General features: G+C 41.7%; 2 protein-coding genes across 5 annotated transcripts in view; one reads left to right on the top strand and one right to left on the bottom strand.

Annotated features, from left to right (window-relative positions):
* The first annotated feature begins 13,845 nt into the window (after window positions 1–13,845).
* Window positions 13,846–26,279, top strand: part of SMCHD1 (structural maintenance of chromosomes flexible hinge domain containing 1) — a 170,307-nt gene continuing 157,873 nt past the window's right edge. For all 4 annotated transcript variants that reach the window (XM_072604319.1, XM_072604318.1, XM_072604320.1 and 1 more), the window contains exon 1: window positions 13,846–14,635. In XM_072604319.1, the coding sequence (XP_072460420.1) occupies window positions 14,429–14,635 (207 nt within the window). In that variant the 5' untranslated portion in view covers window positions 13,846–14,428. The remainder of the gene's footprint in view (window positions 14,636–26,279) is intronic.
* Window positions 20,722–21,321, bottom strand: LOC140501097 (large ribosomal subunit protein uL6-like). Its single transcript, XM_072604323.1, has one exon. It carries the CDS (start codon window positions 21,312–21,314, stop codon window positions 20,736–20,738), a length of 579 nt encoding a protein of 192 aa, XP_072460424.1. The 5' UTR covers window positions 21,315–21,321; the 3' UTR covers window positions 20,722–20,735.

Below are 26,279 nucleotides of genomic sequence, written 5' to 3'. Positions count from 1 at the left end.
GATATTGGATAGAATTTTTGTGACGCTATGGATCATTTACACAGGACAGGTCAACATGGATAGGTTGCAATCCATGTAGGTAGCAGCTCCTGAATTGAGAAGATCACAGGTGCAGTTGAATAGTTGAGTAACAACTAGAAGGGACAAGAGACACTGATGGCAGACCCATTAGGACCCTCTCCTCCCCCAACTTCCCTTCGGGATCAGGAATTTTGTTTTGCTTGTGATTGTTCCCTCTTTGGTATTATCTCTCTCAACCCCTTCCTTCCAGTGGTGGCAGCAATATGCTAATCCCTTCGTCTTTAAAAGTTGTTAGTTTTTCTTTACAAGGTATTGAAACCATTCTTAGGATTTGATTGACTCAGGGGAATAAAGGCTCTGGCTATTGACATCACTTCCTGTTTACCTTAGTAGAAAACAGCCATAAGGAACTCAGCTGAATCAACTCAGAGTGTCTTCAACATCTATCCTTGTTGAGAATCATTTTGCTAAAGCTAAGTAAATCTTTTTTTAAAAAAGAAAACAATTAATTAATTTTTAGTTTTCAACATTCATTTCCATAAGATTTTGAGTTCCAAATTTTCTCCCCCTTTCTCCCCTCCCCCACCTCAAGACAGCATGCAATCTGATGGAGGCTCCACATATACATATATGTTAAAAATATTTTCAAATTAGACATGTTGTAAAGAAGAATTAGAACCAATAGGAGGAACCACAAGAAAGAAGAAAAAAGAACAAATAGTATGCTTCAATATACTTTCAGACTCCATAGTTCTTTGGACATTGACAGCATTTTACATCATGAATCTTTTGGAGTTGTCTTAGATCCTTACATAGCTAAGAAGTAAGGCTATCACATTTAATCACTGCACAATGAGCAAATCTTTTATCAAGTGTTGAATAATATGTGAATGTCTGATTTTCCCTAATATCAAACATAAACGAAAGGGGAACTGGCCTGAGTCAGATGCAGCTCAGAATACTTCTTTATGACCATTTGTTTCTCTGTTGAATTTAAGATATATTTTACATCAAATTGTGTGTCTGTATGTTCAACTCTCCTCTGGTGGTTTCACAGAAGAGTGAGGTTCATGTGCTCCTCACTTACCCTTAACCTTTCCTCCATATTTTTATATTCTTCTCACATATTCAGTAATTATGAAAAATAGCAAATTTCACTCTGTTCTTCCTTATTTTTAAACTAGTATATTCCTCCTTTTACCCTGCCCCCTTTTACTTTTCCTCTTTCGAATCCTCAGTATAGAACCAACCTCTACCCAGGTTCTCTGTTTTTCTTATTTAACTCCTTTAATTTAACTCTTTTAATACTATTTGAAGACATTACAATTCTGAAGGAATATTTGTTTCTACTCCTCTTATTAGAATGCTAGCATTACATCATCACATTAAAAAAAAGGCATAGTTTTCATGGAGTCCAGTGATTCTTAAATGATCTCTCCTTGACCTGTTTTCCAGGTCACTGGCTTTTTTATGTCAGATAGCTTAGATTTTCTTCCATTTTTTAATCTTTTGATTTTGTTCTAATATTTCTCACTATTTCATGGAGTCCTTGATTTCTACTTGATCTTGAGTACCTGAAAAGGCCTTACCCTAAAAGACCAAAGTCTCCCATTGCATCCTGGGCTGTCTCCAGTCACCTTGATGAATATCAGGCCACTGGACCCAGATGGCTCAGAAGGAGAAAGCGAGGCTGGTGACCTTGCACAGCCCTCCCTCACTCAAATCAAAGTCAACTGCAAGTCATGTCATCATTCCCTGATGTCATCACCCTCTTCGAAAATGAAAGACAAACACAACAACAACAACAACAACTTGATCTATTCTAGCTTTCCAGGAGTCCCCTTATATGAGTAAGGTTTATAGACCTTTCTTTTCTAAGCTACTTATTTTCTTTCCAATTCTTTCTTTGAAGGCTATTTTTTCACTTTTTATCTCTTCCTTCATTTCTCCTTGATATTAGTGTATTGTGGAAAATCCATTTCTTTCCTTTGGATCTTTGATTGCTGATGTCATGGAGTTATATTTACAATAATCTTCTTTTTTATATTGGATTTAAAAAATATTCATCTTCAGCTTTAGTTCATGAATTAGGGCTTTATGTTATGACTAGACTCAGCCTTATGATGCCCTTATACACAGAAGACTCATAAGGAGTGGTTTATTCAACTTGGTCTTCCCCTGGATCCCTTCAGTTCTTGAACTGATCTCCATCTCTTAGGGTTTAACTTCCTTGGATCTTTAAGTTATCTCTGGACAGCATTATGGACTTTGGAGTTCCTGGTCCTAGGTTGTCTAGGTCCAAGCATTGCAGCACAGAGCCTGGTTGGTAATAAGCTGGTTATCTCCCACTATGGCTCCTTGAGGCCTCTAGGGTCCATACCCTCGGTCTTTTTGATCACCTTGGGACTTATAAAGGGGAGCCTCATTTCAGCCCTTGGACACAGAGACTTGCAGGCTACTGTATATGATCTTTCATTAAGCTGGTACTCATTTTCGCAGAAGGGGTCCCCTTTCCTATTGCCTCTGGACTCCTGGCAAACTTTCTGTGCGGTTTTAGAGGAATATGTCATATACATACCTTCTCATGAAAATTCTTGGTCATTTATTTGATCTGACATGAAGTCCAGTTTTGCAGCAGCCATCTTGGTCAGAATATCAATGGTTATTTCCCAAGTGATTGCCTCAGAATCAGATACTCTTGGAAATGTCAGTGATAAAGTAGAAAGACCAGAGACCTGGGGTCCAGTCCTAGCTCTAGCCTTTCAAAATTATTCTCGTAAAGGACACCAAATAACTTCCTAATCACCAAATCCAATAGCCTTTTTCCAGTCCTTATCCTCCATGACTTTCCTACATAGCTTTGACACTAGTGGTCACACCTTTTCTTTAAAGGCACCACACCCTTGATTCTACCATCTTATTATTCCTTATTTGTTGTCTCCTTCTTTCATTAGCTTTTTATCCTTTTTCTGATATTTTAATGTTTTCTGTCCATCTTTGGTCTCCATGACTTTGCACGTATTTGGAATGTACTCCCTTCCTCACCTCCACCCCTTAGAATCTCTATTTTCCTTTAAGACTCAGTGAAAATGCCACCTTCTATATGAAGTCTTTCCTGATCCCTCAAGCTGCTAGACATTCTTTCTCAAATCACCCTTATATCCATTTTGTGTAGTTCAAGGTGGGCCTGATGTCAGCACTCTCTTAGTTCAAACTCAGTGATGAGATGAAATGGGGCACTCGCAAATCATTGAAGTTAACAAAAGGAGTTGTAATTTTTCCTATCACATTAAGGATCTACAACACAGATACAGTGGCACTGGGCATTTCTGGAAATGCTATCCCCACCTTCCCCTCCTTAACCCCCACTTCATCTCCAGTCAATAGGGCAGGGTATGGTGACTTGAGTGATCTTCAGAAATCCACCAAGTTGGAGCAGGAGGCTCCCCATGAGTGGGACTTTTTACACCCTCAGGTAACCAGGAAGTTGTGTTAGAAGAGGCAGGGGCCAATCAAGTCCTAGTGACAGCTCTGTTGTCTGTCATGGAAAACCAATTCCTATCCATGGAAAACTAGGGAAACCTAGTCTTATCATGTATGTGTACCTAATAGATATGCATGTTTGTTTCTCCAGATAAGCTCCTTGAGGGCAGGGAAGCTATTGTTAAACTTTTATCTATGTATCCTCAGTGTTTGACATTAGTGTTTAGCCCACAGTAAACACTTAATAAATGATTGCTATATTCTCTCTTTTGCAATCTCATTGTCTACCAAAGTTTTAACTACCATTTCCATGTAGGTAATTCCCATTTATTTATTTCCAGTTCTTATTTTTCTTATGAATGCCAACCTAGCCCCACCTTCAACTGCCTACAGTATAGCTGCTTCTCCTGATTTCAATCTTTGTTCATGGCATTACCCACAAACATGTTTGTAATATTGGGGTTGCCTTTGACTTTTCCTTCTTTCTACCTCTCCATATTCAATTAAAAGGTTTAATTTTTGTAGGTGTGGCATCAGTTTTTATTTTTCTTGATGCACTATCATAGTACCAGTCTCCTTTCCTAGATCACTTTAATAACCTCTGCGAGGCTTCTTGTGTTTGTTTTCTTTCTTATTCAATCCATACTTAGTACTCTTGCCAAAATAATTTTTTCTAATACATAGATCTGGCCATATAATTTCTCAAGAGTCTACACTTGTTCCCTGTTTCCTACTTTATTTCAAACTCCTTCTCATGGCACTCAGTGCCCTTCAGGTACCACCTTACCCTTTTAGCATTTAACAGAGTCTTTTTGCCCTTCTAAAACATTCACTGCACCCACACCTCTAGATTCCTGCTCATATTGTTTCCTATGCTGGAATTGATTCCCTGCTTCTTGTCACACATTGCCTGTCATTTATAGCCCAGCTCAAATACCTCCTCCTTGAGTAACCTTTCCCTGCTTTCCCCAGTTTATAATAACTTTTCCCTTTAGATGTCACAGAGAACTGTTCTATAATTCTATAATGTACTTAGAGGAAATATATGGTAACAACAGATCCCATATCTGGGCTGAGAGGAGCTGAGGCACTTGTTTTTCCTCTAAAGGGTTCCCAGCTCTCAGTTGGTGCCTGAAGATCAAATTCAGTCCCTGAGGAGCCTGGCAGAGCTCTATAAACAGGGCTTATGCTCTTTATTATTGTCTCTGGCTTTTTATGCTCCCACCCTGGAGTCTTAGGGAAAAATCACTTAAAGTTTAGGTATGGATCATGTCTAGAATATTCTCAAAAGGGAATAAAAAGGTACTCAATGTTAAATTAAGTCAAGAATCATTTATTAAGCACTTAGTATGTTGCCAAGCCCTGTGATTTAGGAAAGTTATTTATTACCCTCTCACAAAAGGATGAATGCTTAATACATAGAAGACTCATAAGCACCAACTGATAAAGACTTAAAGCATAATATGATACTCCATAATTCCTATTATACTCTCCCTGGGAGTTTGGTACTTTAAACATTAATCAATTAGTGAGATTACTGAACAACTATTTCACCTTCACTGAGACTCTCTAGTCTCTAAAATCTACTGAATGTGTGATTCTTTCTAGTTCAGTGTATTGATAATGCATTTTTGCTCATTGTTAATATAATTTTCCATAAACCTATGGTGTATCACAACTACTCAGTGCTGATGGAGCCACATTGATTAGTGATAAGGACATGATCGTAGAGAGATGGACTGAACACTTCCATAGTGTTCTCAACAGACCATCATCAATCAATGCTGAGGCCATTGACTGTTTATCTCAGGGTGAAGTCAATCCCTTCTTAGCTGAACTTTCAACAGAAGAAGAGGTTTTTAGTGCCATTAGGCTCCTTTCATGTGGCAAAACACCTGGTGCTGATTCTATTCCAGCTGAGATTTACAAGATAGGGGGACCATTGCTCATACAAAAGCTGACTGAAATTTTCCAGGTTATATGACAAGAGGAGGCTATCCCCCAGGAGTTCAAGGATGCCTCCATTGTCCATCTCTGTAAAGGGAACAGATTGTCCTGCAACAATCACAGGGAAAGGGGGGGGTCTCTCTCCTAGTCACTGCTGGAAAAATTCTTGCTGGAGTCCTCCTTAATAGGCTGATCCTTCACCTGGAAGATAGTCATATACCTGAAAGCCAGTGTGGCTTCAGAAAGGGCAGAGGAACAGTCGATATGGTGTTTGCTGCCCAACAACTCCAGGAGAAATGCCAGGAGCAGAACACAGGTCTGTACATAATATTTGTAGATCTGACCAAGGCCTTTGGCACCATTAGTCATGAGGGCTTATGGAAAATTATGTAAAAATTTGCCTACCTGGAGAAATTCACCAGTATTGTATATCAATTTCATGATAGCATGTTTGCCCAGGTCTTGGATAGTAGATAATGCTCTCTTGCTTTCCCAGTCACTAATGGAGTGAAGGAGGACTGTGTGCTTGCTCCCATGTTTTTTAGCATGATGTTTTCAGCCATGTTGTCAAATGCTTTCAATGAGGATGAACACAGCATCAAGGTCAACTATGGTACTGATGGTAAGTTCCTCAGTTTGAAAAGGCTATAAGCCAAGACCAAAGTGGAGGGAGTGTTGGTACATGATTTTCTGTTTGCAGATGATTGTGCATTCAATGCAGCCTTTGAAGCTGAGAAGCAACAAAGTATGGATCAATTCTCTGCTGCCTGTGCTCATTTTGGCCTAATAATTAACACCAAGAAAGCACAGGTACTCCATTAGCCACTATCACACCATCCATACATGGAACTATCAGTTACAACAAATGGAGAAGTTTTTAATGCTGTGGATAAGTTCATTTACCTTGGTAGTGTACTTTGCAGGAATGTACACATTGACAATGAGGTTGGTGCACACATTGCCAGAACTAGCTCAGTGTTTGGGAGGCTCCAAAGAAAGGGAGAGAAGAGGTATGAGACTGACTACCAAACTGAAGGTCTACAGAGTCATTGTGCTGACCTCATTGTTGTAGGCCTGTGAAACACGGACAGTCTACCAGCACCATGCCAGGAAACTGAATTGCTTCCATTTGAACTGTCTTAGGAAGATTCTGAAGATCACCTGGCAGGATAAAGTACCAGACACATAAATCCTTGCTTGAGCTGAACTGCCAAGTATTCAAACTATGCCTCAGAGAGCGCAACTCTGATGGGCTGGCCATGTGGTTTGAATGCAAAATATTCACTTGCCAAAAACGCTATTTTATGGGGAACTTGCATGGGGCAGGTGATCATATAGTGGTCAGAAGAAGCGATACAAGGACACTCTCAAGGTCTCTCTCAAGAACTTTGGATTTGACTGTACAATATAAGAGATGCTGGCACAGGACTGCTCAACATGGCATGCCCACATCAGAAAGAGTGCTGTGCTTTATGAGCAAAGCAGAATTGAGATAGCACAAAGTAAACATAGAATGCGCAAATTTGGAGTACACATCCCAAATATTCACATGGACTATCTGTGCCCAATCTGTGGTAGAGCATTCTGAGCTCATATTGGTCTGATCAGACACAGCTGGACACACTGAAACTTCACTTTATCATGGTGATGTCATTTTGGTCCTCTTCAAAAAAGGAAGGACAACAACCAACTAATACAATTTTGCTCCTTAATGGGAAGATCTTCCCCACCCATTAATGGATCTGCCTATTAAGGGGAGTTTGATTAGGGAAGATTTGTAGGAAGGCCCACACCTTTTGTTAATGTGGCACTGGTTTTTAAGGGTTGTGATGCCCTCAGGCTCTGAAAAGTTTATAAAGACTCAGAGGTGAGGTTTTACTTTGGGGCTTACTCATTTTAAGTGTTTGGCCAGATGAAACTCTGGGCAGCCATTAAGGAGCCCGCCCCTCAGTTTTGAAAACCCAGATGTTGGTGCTTTTCTCTCTGGTAACTATGTATATGTGTAACAGTCAGACAGCTGGATCTGTCTGTTGTTCTATGATGAATGTATTGCTTATGTCAGACAGTTGGAAGCCATATCTGTTCATTTTGATTTCTCTATATTTTCTCTAACATTCAGGGTGCTGACTTTTCCCCCTGAATTAAGTGAATGATACATGTGCTTGATTAAAGAAGGTTGTTGTCCCTTCAAAAGTTCCTTTCCTTTTAGGAAACGCAGATCAAAGAACCTGTGATAGCAGACCCTCCTTTGTGTGTTGGGGTACTTGTTTTTACAAGTAGCCAGTCCTTTTTTTCTTTTTGATACCTGTACTCTTTTCCATTCATCGGGAGAATAATGGGATGATAGTAACCCAAAGAGAAAGTCCTTCAGCACTGAGCCACATGTATCATTTGTTACCAGGAGAGGGGCAAACTTCTAGGGGATTGTCCTTGGTCCACATGCAATAATATATGATAGTGGTCTCCATATTAGCATAGTTTAAGGTCCTCAAGGGCAGAAATTGTCCTATCTAAATTTTGAATCTCTCCCAGTACCTAACTTAATGTTCTACACACTTAATGGCATTGTCAATCTATCTCTAATTCATCTGTTAAATACACAAGACACCCAGGCCACCTGCATTTCAGAATTGTAAGAATCCCATTCATGCGTGTAGTAAACCTTAAGGTATTACATAAATGTGAACTATTATCATCATTATGACGGGAACTTCTATCCAGATTATCATTCAGTCCTCAAAATGTTTTGGAAGTAACAGCACTGATGTACCCTGGGATCTTCCTAATAATAGAACAGTACATGTGTTTGTGAATATGTATATATGTGCGGTATATATGCATATGGGTTACCACTAAAGAAGGTAGGACTGAGAAAGGGTAACTTTTACTTTTTTGTTCTAACATTTTCAGTGTCTTTTAAAAGTCCATGGGTTTGGGGGGAAAGTAGAGGGAAGAAAGAGGTCATGTTTTATTAGTTTTTAGAATAATGGAGGCTATCCTTAAGAAAATGACCAGAACCCAAATCTTCTCAATCCTGGTTCAAGGCTTTCCACTACATCATTTTGGTCTTCCACTTGCTACTACAAGTTGAAACGTTGGAACTTCTCCCTCATGTCATCATTGCCTCCTTGTTTTCCATGAGTAATAAAAACGAGTTTCTTTTCTTTATATCTTCTGTGAAGTACCATAACATGGCTTTCATGTTGTTAACTTCAAACATGCATACACCTATAAGCAAATCAGGCAAAAGTAGATAAAGGTGTGATTCTAAAAAAATTTTTAAAGCTAATATGAATCAAATTTAAAAATATTTTATTTTTTTCTCAATTACATGTTAATTTTTTTGAGTTCCAAATGCTGTCACTCTTTTCCTCCCTACCCTCCTCCCTCTCTGAGACTGTCAGCAATCTCATATAGGTTATACATGTACAATCATGTAAAACATTTTCATAAGTCATAATTTTGTACAAGAAGACTCAAAAAAAGATTGGAAGTGAAAAATAGTATGCTTCAGTCTGTATTCAGATAATATCAATTTTTTCTCTGGAGGCAGAAAGCATGTTTCATCATGAGTCCTTTAGGATTTGTTTCAGATCACTGTACTGCTCAGAACAGCTAAGTCATTCACAGTGCTGCATCATATAATATTGCTGTTACTGTGTATAACTTTCTTCTGGTTCTACTTACTTCATTTTGCATCAGTTCATGCAAGTCTTTCCAGGTTTTTCTGAAATCATCCTGCTTCTCATTTCTTACAGCACAATAATAAAACTAATATGAATCAGATTTCTAAATTAGTCATCAACCAGTATTTATTAAGTACCAACTTTATGTTTATCACTGTAGTAAGCACAGAGAGGCTAATTACAAAGGACAATAGTACCTGCCTTCTGTTGGAAAGGGACAACAAATACCTATAAAAGTATATATGGAATGCAAAGAGAAGAAAATTTTTTATGGAGGGGAGGCACTAGCAGCTGGAGGGTGCAGGAAAGGTTTCATGTAGAATGTAGCATTGAAGTTGGCACCAGCTTGTGGGATACGCAGTGCAAATGTATGGAGAAGAGAGATGGAAAGTTGTGTGAAGAAGAGTAAAACTAGTCAGACTGAACTGTAAAGATCATGAAGGGAAGCAATGTATAAGACTGGAAAGAAATTGGAGCCAGGTAAGGGTTCTAAATGTTAAACAGAGAAGCTTTGTTTAAAATAAGACTGATAACTTCATTTCTAATTACTTCATAGGAATATTGAAAAAGGACAGGCTGAGGGGAGTAAATATTTTAAAAAGAAGAGTTTAGGTGCCCTTCTTCACATTTTCCAGAATCCAGTTAGGTGCTTTGGGATCTTCTCTAGGTCAAAGCTTTGGAGTTTAATGAGAAGAGTTACAAATGGACTAATTACTAATAAACTACTAATAAAAATCATTATGGCAGCTATTTGAAACACAAGAGACTTGAGGCAAGAAGACCAGTTAGAAATCTTTTTCAAGAGTTGAACTGATAAGAGCTTAAACATGGCCATGACCCTAAGAGTGGAGAAGAGGGAACAGGTGCCAAATGTTTGTAAAATAAAAACTTCCTTCCAAGGGGCGAACTTCTGAGGTCAATTGTTGTGTTTTCTGGGAAGAGTTCTTTGTGCTCCCACCATTTTGGCAAACCACTCTGTACATTTCTATCTAAATGCCCAGATAGAGTTTCTTTCTAAGGGACCACTCAATGGCTTAAGGACAGGAATAACCAAAACAAATGATTTAAACCAAATTTGGTACACTAAGAGTAAAACTAAAGGTAAGATAACAGGTTTGATATGTGGTTCAGTTCACCACCTTGAAACAAAACAGTCAATCAATAAACATTTATTAAGTACCTACTATGTCCCAGGTACACTTCTGCCATCAAGGAACTCACACTCTAATGAGGGAGATAACAAATATACACAAACTATAATACAGGATAAATAGGAAATAATCAACAGAAGGTACACACTACAGTTATGAGGAGTGGGGAAAGGCTTCCTGTATTAGATGGCAATTTAGTTGGGGCTTAAATGAAGCCAGGAGACAGAAGTGAGGAGGGAGAACATTCCAGATTTGTGGGACAGCAAAAGAAAATGCTTGGGGATGAGAGATGGGAGTGTAATGTTTTTGGAACAGCAAGGGTTGTAAGTAAGGTTTGAGAAGATTAGAAAGGTTGGAGGAGATCTACGTTATGAAGGGCTTTAAACACCAAAGGATTTTATTATTTGATCTTGGAGGAGATAGGGAGCTGCTGAAGTTTTGAGTATTTACTTTCAAATAAAAACTTTCATTGTGCATATATCACCCTCATGTGCACAGGTGAAAGAGATAACTTAAGAGAAAAAGGTTCAGTCTACAGTCTTAAAGGACAGAAAACAAGTACAAAGGACAACATACCTATTCCAGTGATCATCGGATAATGGATTTAGGATTGGAAGAAAACTTAGAGGTCATCTAATCTAACCCCCTTATCATACAATATATCTGATCCAGGGGTGGGGGAGGGGAACCTTTGGCCTTGAGGCCACATGTGACCTTCTAGATCCTCAAGTAAATCTTCCTGACTCCAACTTCAGAGCTCACACAATTAGCAACATGCCATTTTATGTGATCCTACTAAATAATATTAGAGTAGTTGACAGAGATTGTAGAAGCTGTAAATTTTGGGGGAAACCTGTGTACTACTGAGCTCTAAAAAAACCACTTTTATTCTGAACTTAACACCAAGGATTGCACATGACACTGCAGATCTCCATTATGTATCACTTCTTTAAAAAGGATATAAGTTCGAACCATATCTTTCAAAGCTATCATGCATATCTGTGCTTTATATATATATAACCTTCCTGCCGTCCTCTGTATTAAAATAAAAAAGTCTCAACGACAGTCGTTTCTTTTTTTCTTAGCCACTCTCTATGCCTTGTCACCCTTCTATCTCCTATGGAGGGGGAGAAAGTTCTTGTAAAAATAGGCACAGTTAACCAAAAAACCCTCCACATTGGCTGCGTCTGAAAGTGTCTGTCTTATTTTGTATCTTGACAACATTTTCTGTCAAGCTGAGGGTAACAACAAGCTTCATCATTAGTCCTGCGAAGTCAGTAAACATTGAGTACCTATTCTATGCCACACTCTAGGCTAAATGCTGGAGAAGCAAAAAGACTCATGAGGTCCCTGCTTTCAAGAAGCTCACACGTGTAATAATATACAGACTCTATGTAGGAGGAAATAATGAGCAGAGGACAGACACTACAATTAAGAAAGATCAGGAAAGGTGGGATTTCAGGTGGTACTCAATTACCCAGCTGAGAGCCAGAGAAGTCAGGAGGGAGAGCATTCCAGGCCTGAGGGGGAAAGCTCAGGGATGGGAGATGGAGGGAAGTACATGAGGAAAAGCAGGGAGACCAGTGTCATTGGATGGAAGAGGAAATAAGAATTTGGACTGTAGAGTCGGGAGGGGAGCAGGACACGTTATGAAGGGCTTCCATCACCAAACAGGATTTTAGATCTGAGTCACTGGAGCTTACTTTTACTCCGGGTATATGTGAGAGAGACACGGTCACGACTGCGTTTTGTAAGGATCACTTTGGCAGCCGAGAGGTTCGCGGTGGACTCGACTTCTTGTTTTCACGGAGCAGAATAAGTAGGTATCACAGTATTTTATTTTATTTTTTGCAATGCAGTTGGGGTTAAGTGACTTGCCTAGGGTCATCCTGTATGAAGTGTCTGAAGCTGGATTTGAACTCAGGTCCTTCTGACTGTTGCTGGTGGCGCCCTATCCACTTTGCCACCTAGCTGGCGCGGTATTTTCAATAGATGGGATATACGGTTTCTTTTACTTTGAGGCTGGGTGGCAAGCCTTCCTTACAACATAAAAAGGCGCTGGTCTGCAGCTAGGTGGCACCGCCCACAAGACCCGAATTCAAGTGCAAGCTCAGAATCCTACTGAACTTAACGGGTGGCCCCTAAGCACGTGGCTGTGCCTCTGCCTCTGCCCGCGTGTCTTCATCTTCATGCCCACCTACTAGTTGTCAGCACGGCGCCCACTGCGGACCGCGACGTACGAATGTGCAGCTTCTATTTTATACTGGAAAACTCAACGTCAGTCAGTCTGATTGGCGTATGGACGGGCTGGGCATCACGGGGAGCGGACACCGTGGAGCCTTCTCCGAGAGCTTATCTTCTTGTGGGGTAAACGCAAACGCAAGGAAGTGTTAACAGCCTACATCCAATGTAAAAACACGGCACAGACTCACCCCCATGTGTGTGAGTAGCATGCTTCCCAGCAGGTCAGAAGCTCAGCACATCGGCACCTGGTAACGTGGCCGGCCTCCTCCAAACCCTAACTTATCTAGGACTCTGGTCATCTGGGTGACAAAATACAAACAAAGCCGGCGCCTCCGCACGTCGTCATTTTGCCAAGCTGGCTTTTGTGGAGAAGACCGCTGATGGCTTCTAAGCACTGGTGACAAGGGACCAAGGTCTGCCGGGAGGCAACAAGCACGATGTCGTGGGCCCCCACAGGGCAGGAGGAGCTCGGGTCTGCCTGTTCCACGCGGCCAGGCGGGACCGGGGCTTTCTGGATTAAGCAGACTGAGGAAAGGACGGCTGCTACTGTTCCTAGAGCAGGCGACTTTTAATCCAGGGTCTGTGAGTTTATAATAAATGGAATTGGTTTCATCTGTCATCTTGCGTGTTTTACACATTTAAAACTACTGAGGGGTCCGTCAGCTTCACCAGACTCCCCAAAGGGTCCATGAGACAAAGGTTCCGATCCTCCGGCTCTGGAGGTCAGCAGGCAACACCGGGAAAGTGAGCGCACCGGCAAGGAACGGAGGAAGAGGGTTTCTCGGAAAAGGGCGGGTGAATGGGGTTAATGGTGTTGTCTCACCATCTCCCTCTTCCCCCCCCCCCCGGGGTGGGGGTCTCCTCCAGCATCAGAAGACCCCAACGAAGCCGGGGTGTGGTGTGGTGTGGCGGAGGATGGCGATGGGGTCACGGCCCGGATCGCGCCACGCCCCCATTCCAGCAACTCCCCAAATGATCAAAGAGTCGCCATTGGGCGCCAAACGTCAGCGCCGGCCACGTGGCGTGGCAACGTTCGAGGCCGTCCGGGTGTGTCTTGCCTAAGCTAAAGCGGGAGGGCGGAAGCGGTGAGCGAAGAGCGGGCCTAGAAGCTCCGGGCGCCGGGGCCTCCGGCGGCTAGGAAAGGTTCGAGCTCAAGGCTGTTTTCCCCTCGCCGGCGCCCGAGCCCTTCACATCGTAGGGTACTACGCGCTAGGCTGGTTTTGCCCTCCCAGCCTCGTGGGGCCGCGCTGTGGCCGTCTAACAACCTGTCATTCCCCTCTTGTTCCGCTAGGGTAAAGGGGGCGGGGCACGCTGAAACTCCTCCTCCCCATGGAGAAGGCCTAGCCTGGGCCTTCGCCGTCCCCGCGGGCCTGCGGGCCTAGCTCCGCCTTTTTAGCAATCGTGGCCGCCGTCTCCTTCTGCGCCACAATCGGTTGCGGCCGCGCCCCCTGCCGCCTCCGCCTGGAGCCAGAAGCTGACGCGCCGCGGGGTGCGGAGCGAGCTTTGGCAGAGGGGAGGCCTGGGAGTCCGTCGTCTGTCTCGGAATAGCTGCGTTTCCTCCCCCCGAAGGAGCGCCGAGGGCACGGAAGTGACGTGAAGAGATGGGGGAGAGACTCGTTTGAATCCGTTCCCGGGTGATCCTCGCCCGCCCCTTCGCCGCTGCTTCTTCGTTTCCCTTTAGAAGATCGGCAGCCGTCGCGTCTCCTCCGCCGTCAGGGCCGCGGGTTCTCCGTGGTTGTGGCGCCGCTTTTCCCACCCCCTACCCCCATCTCTGCCACTGGCGGGCGGGTGGAGCTGTAACAAGCGACGCCGCGAGGGGAGCCCGAGCTGCGGGGCCGCTGAGAGGGGCGGCCTCCGCCGCCGCCAGCGCTCCCGTCTTGTCTCCTCCCCCTAAATATGGCAGCGGCAGGCGGCGGCGGCGGCGGCGGCGGCGGTAGTAGTAGTAGTAGCAGTAACGGCAGCGGGCCGGCCGAAGGCGGCGGCAGCGGCCGCCGCACGGTGTTCTTGTTCGACCGCCGGGAGGAGCAGTCGGAGGTCGGGGAGCGCGCGCTGCATTTGGACGAGGGCGCCGACTTCTCGGGCTTCCGCGGCGCGGTTTGTCAGGTGAGGAGAGAGCGCTGTAGGGGACGGGGCGGGCGGGCGGCAAAAGAGGTGCTGAGCCCGGCTTGCGGCCCGCGGAGCCTCCTGGCCGGCCCGGGCCATAAACCTGTCACCGGATCGCAGCCCTCCGCACGCCCCCGGGTCTGAGCTGCTGCGTGCGCGGCGAGGGGAGGGAACCTGCCGGGGACCTGCGAGACCCGCGGCCCGTCAGCCGCACCTGGGTTTGCTTGGCTTGCGCCGAGCGCCAACGCGCAAAGCAGCCGGGGCTGACCGGGGCTCCGCGGGGCTCGGGCTCTGAGGTGGCGGGCGCCCTGTGCACCTTTCTGTGGCGTGTGCTGCAGCCTCGGAGACCTTGGGAGAGTGGGAGAAACGCGCCTGGCTCCTTCATCCCGTGGCCGGTGGAAGTTTGTTCTGGAGGTGGCCCGACTTCAGAAAGTTGGCTTTTCTCGAATGAGCGTGCAACTTTTTCATCCGTTAAAGAGAAAGTTGCTTTGGAAGTCAGGCCTTTAAAAAAAAAGATGTGGTGCGTTTAGAGATTGGTGGTATCCCTGGGTTTCTCAACAGTGGTGGTTTGGTTGGTTCTTTCCTATTACAGTTTGGAAGTTGCAAAATTCCTACGGGCAGTGAATGCTGCTGTAACTTCTCCCCTTTGCTGGGCCCTTGGGCCATCATCACCTGGCAAAGAGGTCTTAGGAGGGGTGCAGGGAAAGCTTGTGAGACCCAGCCCCAAACTGGAGACCTTTCGGTATCTGCCGCCTGATGCTCCTCTCCCCCAAACAAACGTTTAATACCCCTACGATCAGGTGTTGGTTTTGTGTTAAGATTTGTTTAATAGAAGTACCAAGTGTTTTCCCGTGTGCCTAACATCCCCAGCCGTTTGCGGTGTTGAGGTTTGTCTTTGTATGTTTTAAGTTTCTTTAAGAATAATTTAAGCTGAAAACTTTCTTGTATTTCCATGACTTTAAAAAACTTGTCTTTTTTAGACTACTGAGGGAGTTTTTATGTATCATATGAAGACAATAGCCTAAGATTGCCTTTTCAAAACAGATAGGTTGTATTATCAAAAAGACTGCTTGGGTGTTCAGAAATGCCAGTTGCTTGATTGGGCTCTATGAAAGGTTAGACAGGATTATGACTGTTCAGGCATCTTCAATCTAGAACACTTAAGCTTTATGGGACAAATTCTGATGACATGGACGGTCACTACAAAAATCATGACCATGATTTTCAGCAGCCGGTCTCCCATCAGCACCACCACCTCCTTTTAAAATACAATATTTAATTCAGCAAATGGTAATGCAGTAAAAATTTGGTAACATGCACAATCCCTTGGTCAGTAGGAATTATGCTTTCATCATCAGGTAAACATGCAACTGAGCACACTGAAAAAATTGGTATTATATGATTACAAGGGTTTTGGGGAAGGTTTGTCAGCATTTGTCACTCTGCTAGATCGCACAGGCAAAAACAGTCTCTGCCTTCAAAGACCTCACATCCTAAGGGGAGAGGCAACGTGTAAATGACTAGATGCAAAGAAACAAATCAATTTTGTATGTTTATATACACATGTATGTATACATATATGGTTTTATATACGTATGCATGCATACATAGATACATATGTGCACATATACAGTCATTTGAAGGTAAACTGAGAGAGGAAGACACTAGTTGCTCAGAGAACCAGGAAAGGCCTCTTACAGAAAGTGAGATTTGAGCTAATTCTTGGAGAAAGCCATGGAAACTTCGAAGGGTGATGAGGAAGGAGTTCTTTTCAGACATGGGAACTCCAGTGCAAAGGCAAGAAGATGAGAAATGGTTTTTTGTGTGGTAGATCACCAAACTAGCTTCTTGTGGCTGGATTTTTTTGTTGTTCATTTCAGTTGTGTGTTCTCAATGATACCATGTGGAGTTTTCTGGAAAAAAATAGTGGAGTGGTTTGCCATTTCCTTCAGCTCATTTTACAGATGAGGAAACTGAGGCAGAGTTAAGTGACTTGTCCAGGGTCACCTAGCTAGTGTCTGAGGCTGAATTTGAACTCAGGTCTTCCTGACTCCAAGATGGATCATAGGATGTATTAAAGTATAAGAAGACTGAAAAGACAGAATGGGGCCAGATTGTGAAGAGCTTTATGATAAAACATAGGAGTTTATAGAAAATCCACTAGAGATTAATAGAGAGCCATTGGAGTTTTAAGTAGGAAAACTTTGGCAACTTAAGTGCAAGAGTAGGGAGGACTGGAAAAGCAAGGTTCCAATTAGAAAGCTATTGAAATAGTGCAGTTAAGAAAGGTAGGGGTGTGTGTGTGTGTGTGTGTGTGTGTGTGTGTGTGTGTGTGTGTGTGTGAGTGAGTGAAGGTAGGTGGGGTAAGAATGAGGACTCAAGGATTGGCTGCCTTTTTGGATGGCTAGGAGGATAAGTAAAGGAGATGTTTGGAAGATGGGTTTGGGGAAAAGATAATGAATTTTGTTTCATATGTGTTGAGTTTCAGATATTGAATGACATATTCAGTTACAGATTTTCAGTTGGAGAGACCAGAGTTGGATATATTTGATCTTAGAATTTTTTTTGCATAGAAATGATGCTTGAATTTTTGGGAGCTAATGAGACCACAAGGAACATAGTATGGAGGGAAAAAAAAAAGGCCTAGGACGGAGCTTTTGAGATGTGTTTGTGGCACTCATGATTATTAGGTGTGGTATAGAGGAAGATACCTTAGCAAAGGGGATGATAGGAGGAGACCCAAGAAAGAACTGTCACCAAAACTCAAGAGAAGCCAGAGTACTGAGGAGTAAAAGATAATCTGTAATGTTTTAAAGGTTGCAGAGTGGTAAAAAAGGATGATGACTGAGAAAAAGCCATTAGATTTTCAAGAGTTTACTGGTATCTTTGAAGAGAGCAGTTTCAGTTAAAAGAAAATAGACTGTAGAATTTTTAAGAGAAAGTGAGAGGAGAGCACAGACAATCATTTGGTATGGGTGGTTTTCTTGAGTATATCTGAGAGGGGGAAATAGGAGATATAGGACAATAGGTGACAGGTATGGTAGAATCAAGTGAAGGTTTTTTAAGTTTGTGGGAGAGACAATGTTATAGGAAGTGGGGAAGGATCTGGCATGTAGATAGAGTTGATATAATAATTATTGCAAGCTGCTGGAGAAAATAGGCAGAGGTGGGATATGGGACTAAGGGTATAGATAGAAGTGTTGGCATTCACAAAGGAAAGGGTTCACTCTGTCATCAGAGACTGGAGTCAAAGAGAAAATAATGGGCTAACATGTCCTAGTGATGTGAGTTGAGGAGAGAAGAGTGAACATTTTGTGAATGACTGCATTTTTTTCTGTGAAGTATGAGCCTGTCTTCTGAAAGGATGGATGGAGGAGGTGAAATGGGAGACTTTGGAGATAGAATAAAAGATTTGGAATAGGTATTGTGTAGAGTCAGAGAGAGAATCGGTTAGGCCAGAGTAAATTGCCTTGATCCATTGAGGGCCCCAGTTGAGATTAGATAACATAAATTTGTAGTGGCCTCAGTCAGCACGGTTTTCTGATTTCTTCTAGTTTGTGAGTGGGAGCACTCAGCAGCTTGTGAGTAGGAGCAAAAGATATTATTGGGTAGGAGTAATCCAATAGTAGTTTGTGATAGGACAAATGGGGCAAAAGATTCAAGAATAGGGATTAGTGTAGAATAGATCTGCATTACTGAAGGGTCAATATGGGGAAAAGGAGAGTGTTACTACAGTAGTTATGGCTCTGACAACAACGAAGGGGTAGAGGGAGTGGAGGTCATGGTAAGGACAAAGAACAGACTTAGGTAAGGCATATGGAAAGATGGAAATGATAAAATGTGATCCAATAAAGGAGTTTCTGAGTGATAGTAAGGCATATAGAAAGATGGAATGACACAAGATTATGACCGGATAATATAATTTTAGAGATCATGAGTATAGAAATAGTTGACAAAAAGCAGATATTTTTCAGGTAGAATTGAGGAGTAGGTCATATGAACTGAGTAGAAAAAGGAGCTGGGAAGTTAGGGTATTTGAGGCAATATCAACATTAAAGCTTCATATTATGAAGGCAATAGTTGGAGAGAGCCACTGGTCAGAGCCAGGCACTGAACTCTTGAGTAAAGGAAGTACAGTATTCTGGTGGTAGAGAGATAATTGTCATTAGAATCTGGAATAGGTGATAAATTTGGATATTGAACCCCCTAAAGAGGAGAGATTACTTAGTGGTAGTAGTAAGAGGAAGAGAGGTTCTAGAAGTGTTCGTGGGAAGCAAAGAGTTTTCTGACTCTTGCTTGTGACCAATGGATAGAGTTGTGGGAATGGGACAGAGTGTAGTCAGCACTGGAGGGAGCCAGGTCTCGGTGCCCAAAAGTTGAAGGAGTGAGAAAGGTTGAGTTTTAAGATAAAAGGAATTTGTTAATTATGGACCAGGTATTCCAAAGTTCTAAATGCCACAGTGGAAGGGATGAGTAAATCTCTAGTGAGACGTTTGAGGGGGAAGGAGGGAGGGGTTGAGGAGGATGAGTATAAGAGAGTGGGCAGTGAAGGTTGAAAAATGGAGGATGAGGAAAAGAGTTTGTGCAATATTTAGCTGTGGGGAGGGGAAGGAAGGTCAGTATCACTGGGATGGTGACAGTATAAGAAGGTGAGAAAGTATGTTAACCATTGAGGAAAAGATTAGTCCAGGCAGAACAGTATCACTGGTTGGAGAAAGATTCTCTTAGAGAGGCAAGCAGGTGGTTACTCTTCAAGGCTCTTTCGTGCAGGTAGTGATGTGCACTGTGACTCCCACCCTGTAGGAGTAAGAGGAGATTTTACTAGAAATTTGGGAGCCCTGGCAGGAAACAGAAGATGGAGGTCTAAGATAGACATGGAATAGGAGAAGGCCTTGAAAGAGCTGATTTATTTTGTTTTTGTTTTGGGTGATATATAAAAAGAAGGCATCCTCTGATCCTTGCTGATTCTTTTTTTCATTTCTGAAAGTGTCTCATTCTGTGCCTATAGATTTAATACCTCTCTCAAGAGGAGTGAAGCAATAGTCATCATTGGTCTTCTGGAGACATAGTTGATCATTGCATTTATCAGTGGTTTTCTTTCACAGTTGTTTCTTTACAGTGTTGTAGTTATTGTTTACAATGACTTTCTCCTGATTCTGTTCATTTCATTGCATCATATAATACAAAATCTTCTCAGATATCTCTGCATCTGTTCTTTCTTGCCATCTTTTAAAATGAAATTTTATAAATGAGTTTGTGTTCTAAATTGGTGATGTTTTTGGCTGCCGCTACCATATCTCTTTGCTTGGCAGGTAGAGCAAGTGTTTTCTCTGCATGCAATGCTTCTGTTAATGCAACATTTTATAATCATAATAATGATAATAGTGATGATACAGCCTAAGATTGTATTAGATCTTTTAGCTGTTATGCCGTACTATTGACTCATGAAAACTATTTTCAGGGAAGGAGAGACTAGAGTATTGATATTAAAGCACTCTAATATGAAGACAGGAGTTGGAATGGAGAGAGCCACTGGTGTGATCAGGCCTGAATTCTTGATAAAGGAAGTAGAATGTTCTGGCAGTGGAGAGATAATTTAGGTCATTAGAAGAAATAATAGATGGTAGAAATAAAAGTATCATGAAAGTAAGGGGAGAAAATACTAGTAAGAAGTAGATGTTGGTAGTGTTGTCAAATGCAATAGAAAAGTGAAGGAGGAAGAATATGGAGAAAAAACAGATTTAGTGATCGGAGAATTCTTTCCATTTCTATTTTACTTTCTGGTTCTAGAATGTCCGGGCAGTTTTCCTTGATAATTTCTTGAAAGATGATATGTAGGCTCTTTTTTTGATCATGGTTTTCAGGCAGACCAATGATTTCTCCTGGATTCATTTTCCAGGTCAGTTTTTCCAACGAGATACTTCACATTGTCTTTTATTTTTTATTCTTTTGATTTTATTTTATAATTTCTTGATTTCTCACAGTCATTGGCTTCCATCTGCTCCATTCTAATTTTTTTTTTTTGACAAAAAGTATTTTTATTTTGACATCTGAATGAGTGTTGACTCCTCAGGACACTGCCTTTGGCATCTTTCTCAACTTATTCATCAGCTTGTTGCACTGTGCCTTTCTCAGAAACATAGATGCCATCCAAAAATTTTCTGATATCTTTGTTTTTGACTGTGGTAGCTTGTTGGATCAGGGCAGCTGAGTTTGAAACAAGTTCAATATCATTTCTTTCAAGAATTAACTCATCTTTTTGGGCTTGAGAAACAGCACAAGCAACACCTGGTCTCATGCGTACTCTTCGGATATATTTTTCACCCAAGAAATTTCTGATTTCAACAAGTGAGCCATTCTCTTGAATAACAACATTGATGGGGAAGTGAGCATACACAGACCTCATCTTGTAACGAAAACCCAGGGTAACACCTTTGATCATGTTTTGTACGTGACTACAAATTGTGTGCATGGTTGCAAGTTCTTTTCGATTTCCCCACCACTTGTCCACCCGGAGCCTTTTTTTCTTCTTTCCAAGGAGGCTGAGCTCAACATTCATATGGTTGAAATCCCTATGAAGGATTCCTTTGGGCCCCTTCACAATAACTGTCCGGCCCTTAAGGGAGATGTCAACATTTTCTGGGATGTCGATGGTCTGGTTGCTGAGAATGGTCTTCATTCTGGTGCTGGATGGGCCAAAGAGCTCCATTCTAATTTTTAAAAAAGCTATTTTCTTCAGTGAGCTTTTGGACCTCCTTTTCCATTTGGCTTATTCTGCTTTTTAAGGCATTCTTCTCCTCATTGGCTTTTTGAACCTCTTTTGCTATTTGGGTTAGTCTATTTTTTAAGGTGTTATTTCCTTCATCATTTTTTTGGGTCTCCTTTAGCAAGCTGTTGACTTGTTTTTCTTGATTTCCTTGCATCACTCTCATTTCTCTTTCCAGTTTTTCCTCCACCTCTCTTAAATTGACTTTCAAACTCCTTTTTGAGCTCTTCTGTGGCCTGAGACCATTGTATAATTTTTTTGGAGGCTTTGGATATAGGAGCCTTGATCTTGCTATCTTCCTCCAGGTTGCATGCTTTTGGTCTTTCTCTGTATACTTTGCTCTTTCTTATCTGAAAGGATGGAAGAAAATACCTTTTTACTTACTGTAGAAAGTAACCTTCTGTAGTCTTTTTTTCCCCCCTTTTTGGGCATTTTCCTAGCCAATTACCTGATTATTGAGTCCTTTCTCAAGTGGAGGGTATACTACCCCAGGCTTCAGGGATTTTATGCAGCTGTTCTCTGAGATATCTCTAGAAAGTTGTAAGTTTCAGTTCCTCCAAAGTGGCATAGTTAAGGGGAGAGGTGTTTACTTCTTTCCTGACCTGTCCTCTGGTTTGTGAGCAACCACAAGCACCCTTTTCTGCCCTGGAACTGTGAGTAGTATGATTCCCTTTCCACAGCTGCCACCAGCTCTGTCATGCCAGGGCTCCTCCTCACCCCAGGACTGCCACTTAAGACTGAGACCCAAATCAACTGCTTGATTCCCTCAAGGTCTGTAGGCCAAGAGGTCCAGAAGTGAATGCTGCTGCTGCAATGGCTATAGCCACCCTGGGGCTGGGGTTGGGTCCTGACCAAGCTCCCCTCTCACCCAGGTGAAAGCTTTCTCACTGACTTTTCAAACTGTCTTTGGCATTTGTGGGTTGAGGAATCTGGAAACCACAGGTACTACCTGTGATTCAGTGCTCTGAAGCCTGTTCCAGTCCTATCTGTGCTACGTGGCCCATGCAGGGCTCTGCTCTGTTCAGGGCTCTGCTCTGCTTAGAGCCCTGTGCAATAGATCCTTCCTGTTGACCTTCCAGGCTGTCTTGGGCTGGAAATCTGTTTCACTTTGTCATTTTGTGGCTTTTGCTGCTCTAGAATTTGTTTAGAGGGCTTTGAGGGGGAGAGCTCGAACAGGTACATGCTTTTACTTTGCCATCTTGGCTCCTGGAAAAGCAGGTTTGGCAATTAGGAGATCACCAATTATTTTTGAAAGAATAGTTTAGTGTTATTGTTCATTCATGTCCAGCTATTTGTGACCCCACTTGGGGTTTTCTTGGTAAGGATACTGGAGTGGTTTGCCATTTCCTTTTCCAGCTCATTTTACAGATGAGCAGATTGAGGCAGAAGGGATTACGTGACTTGCCGAGGGTGTCACACAGGTAGTAAGTGTTTGAGGCAAGATTTGAACTCAGGAAGATGAGACTTCCTGATTCCAGGCTGAACACTCTATCCACTGGGCCACCTGTTTTAGTACTGACTGAGTCTTAAGATCCTAGAGTAAGGAAGCAGAGCTATTTAGCATAGGTTCTATTTTCTAAATGAAATTATACTAATTTTGAAGTTTTAATATTTAAAAATAGCATTTATTTTCCCTTTATCTCACCCCTCCACCCTGGGGGGAAAAGAAGAAAAAATACTTGTAGAAATCATCTGTATTGTCAAATCAAAACAAATTCCCATATTGACCACATCCAGAAATATATGTCTTTTGGTGTCTCCTTACCCCTTCTTTCAACATATTCAAGAATGCTTCATCTGTAAGAAAACCTTTATTAGATTCCACCACTCCCAAAAGCTGTCATCCAATATTTCTTCTCTCAGATGAATTCCTAGAAAAAAACTGTCCACTTCCTTGACTTCCTTTCCTCTCCTGAGTCTTTGCATTCTAGCTTCTGATCACATCAGGGAATGAGAATTGTTCTGTCTCCAAAGTTCAGTGATCACTAAGGTGCTGAATCTGATATTCTTTTCTTAGTCTTCATCTTTCTTGTTTGGTTATTTGCTGCATTTGACACTGATCACTCTCTCGCCTGGATTTTTGATACTCCTTTTCTCTAGTTCTCTTCTTTATATGATCATTCCTTCTTAGTTTTTTTTACTTGCTCATCCTCCCTATTAAATACACCTAATTATGGGTGTTCTTCAAGGCTATCCTAGGCTTTTTTCTCTCTACTCAGTCTTTTCTTGGTAACCTTATTAGTTCTCTTGGGTTTAATTATCAGCTGTAGAGATGACTCAAATCAGACCTAGTCTCTCCACTGAGCTTCAGCTCTATATTACTACTTGCTTATTGGGTATTTCCAGCTGGGTGGTCTAGACACATGTCAGAAAGAAAACTCATCTTTTTCTCAAAACCCAACTGTCTCTAAACTTCCCTATTTTCTTGATCATCATTTTTATATTCTACTAGTCGGGAAGTCAACAGTATAATCTTTATATGGTGCTTATTTTTAAGGTTTTGTAAAACACTTTACATAGGTTGTCATCATATATTTTCATCATCAATTCCTTTCTCTTCTAGTCAAGAAGTCAGTAGTAAGCTAGCATTTATATAGTGCTTTTTAGGGTTTGTAAAATACTTTACATGTATTATCTATTCAATTTGATCCTCACAACCACAATATTAGGTTAAAAAAGAAGGAAATAAGCACTTATTAATCAGTTACTATGTGCCAGGAATTATGCTAATAAACATGTTAAAATTTCTTATCTTATCATTATAACAACTTCCAAAAGAGAGATGCTATTATTAATTATCCCCATTTTACTATTGAGGAAGCTGAAGTTGAGAGAGATTAAATGACTTGCCTAGGGTCACACAACTGAAAAGTGTCTGAGGCAGGTCTCATGGTGGCCTTAATTCCCAAATCCAGTGCTCCATCCACTATGCTTCCTAGCTGCATTTCTTCAGTGTTTACTGTGTGTCAGGTACTATACTAAGCTTTGGTGAAATAAAGGCAAAAACAACCCCTGCCCTCAAGGAGCTCACATTTTAATGGTTCATAAACTTATTTTATACATGTCACTATTTGCTCTCTCTCACACCAAATAATCCAGTCAGTTGTCAACTCTTGCCCTTTTTATCCCCATAACATCTCTTCTATCTGAAGCTTTTTCACTACTTAAAAAGCTACCACCTTACATCCAGCCCTTATTACTTCTTACTTAGATTTTTATGAGGTTACAAAGTGGTCAAGTCAAATTACCAGATGGTCAACTGCCTCACATCTCTTTCCACTGCATTGCTATCCCAAGTTCTTTTTCGTGAGTGGCGATTTGATCATATCATTTCTCTACATACTCATCTCCAGTGGCTTCCTGTTGACACCAGAATAAAATATAAAATCCTCTGTTTAACTTTTAAATATCTTCATAAATTGGCCTTGACCTCTCTTCCTCAATCATACTTAGCCTTTTCTCCCCTCCTTCTCTGATCCTGTCAAACTTATTCTATTTCTTACACATTTGCACTTGATCTCCTGGTTGGTTTTTTTTCATTAGCCATCCCTCTTGACTTTGCTGCACTCCCTTTTCATCTCAATCTCAGAATTCTCTTCCAGATGTCACTTTCTTCATGAAACCTTTCTTTATCTTCACTCCTTCCATTCCTTTGCCCCTCCCCTACCTTCTCAAATGCTAGATTACCTCCCTGACAAAGATTGTTGTATTTAGCTTTTGTATTTACAGCTAGTTCTTGCCTAACTAACTGAAGTGGACCATTCCACAGCCTTCACACAGCCCATAGTGGCTTCAATGCCTGGACTCCCTCTGCAGCTGGAGCTTCTTTAGTACATGGAGAGGAGGACCTCTGGTACAGTGTGTTGTTGATGCAGCTATCAGTCACCCCTCCCACTTCCTGCTGAGAGCAGAGATCTGTTCCAAACCCCTTCCCTCCCAATTTTAATTTACATAATGAGAACATATATAAAGTGAGAACTGCTTATATTTATTCTCTTTGTATTTTGATATTGTTTGTATGTTTCTGCATTAGGATGCAAGCTTCTTGGGAGAAGTGATTGTTTAATTTTTTGTATCTTTAATACTGTGCTCAGCACATAGTAAGTGCTTGATGTTTTTTGATTAATTGCTGCCTTTGCCTTTCAAAGATTGTCAAGCTCAGGAATGCTTGGAAGTTTTTCAGTCAATTTCAAGAAAACTCAATGTCTTCTCATCTAGGATGATAATTAGATTTGCAGAATAAGTTAATTTGGGACAGAAGCTCTTTTCCTTCGAATTTTTGGAATATTGCATTCCAGGCTTTTCTATCCTTTATATTACTTGATGTGGAGTCCTTTATGATTGTCTAAGATTTCCTTGATAGATGATCTTTCTCCTCCTGGTTGCTTGAAGAATTTCTTTTTTTTAATTTAGGAACCATGGACCTTGGCAGACCCATTTCTTGGTATATTATAATTAGAAGTTTCCCTCATGGTGACCTTTGACTGTTTCCATCTACTGTTTTTGGACAGTTTTCTTTTGTGATTTCTTGACATTTTGTATCTTAAGTTTTTTGTGTCATTATGTTTTTTCTTTTGTCTGGTTATAGAATTCTTCTAAGAGGCTCTGTAGTGTTCCAGGGTTTGATTCAAGAAGTATAATTATGTCAGTTGCACACAGGGGCATATAGAAAACCATACCATCCTTAGGGAATCTTAACCTTGCATTCTTGTATTATGTATCCTCCACATAGCTTTTGAGCCACATAGCTCCATGTCTTATGCTTTGCCTATTTTTGATTAAGGGATCATTCTACAGGGCTATTTCTGTTCTGTCTTTCAAGGATTCTTGAAGAATTTTCATAAGGGATTTGGGGGAAAATTTGTTGAAAAAGAGTCT

This window comes from Notamacropus eugenii, chromosome 4 (assembly GCF_028372415.1).
Source record: "Notamacropus eugenii isolate mMacEug1 chromosome 4, mMacEug1.pri_v2, whole genome shotgun sequence".
NCBI lineage: Eukaryota > Metazoa > Chordata > Mammalia > Diprotodontia > Macropodidae > Notamacropus > Notamacropus eugenii.
This window is presented reverse-complemented; position numbering and strand designations above follow the sequence as displayed.

Bases quoted from the DNA above. Each gene is read 5' to 3' on its own strand.
- LOC140501097 (XM_072604323.1), bottom strand. From the start codon at position 21,314: ATGAAGACCATTCTCAGCAACCAGACCATCGACATCCCAGAAAATGTT.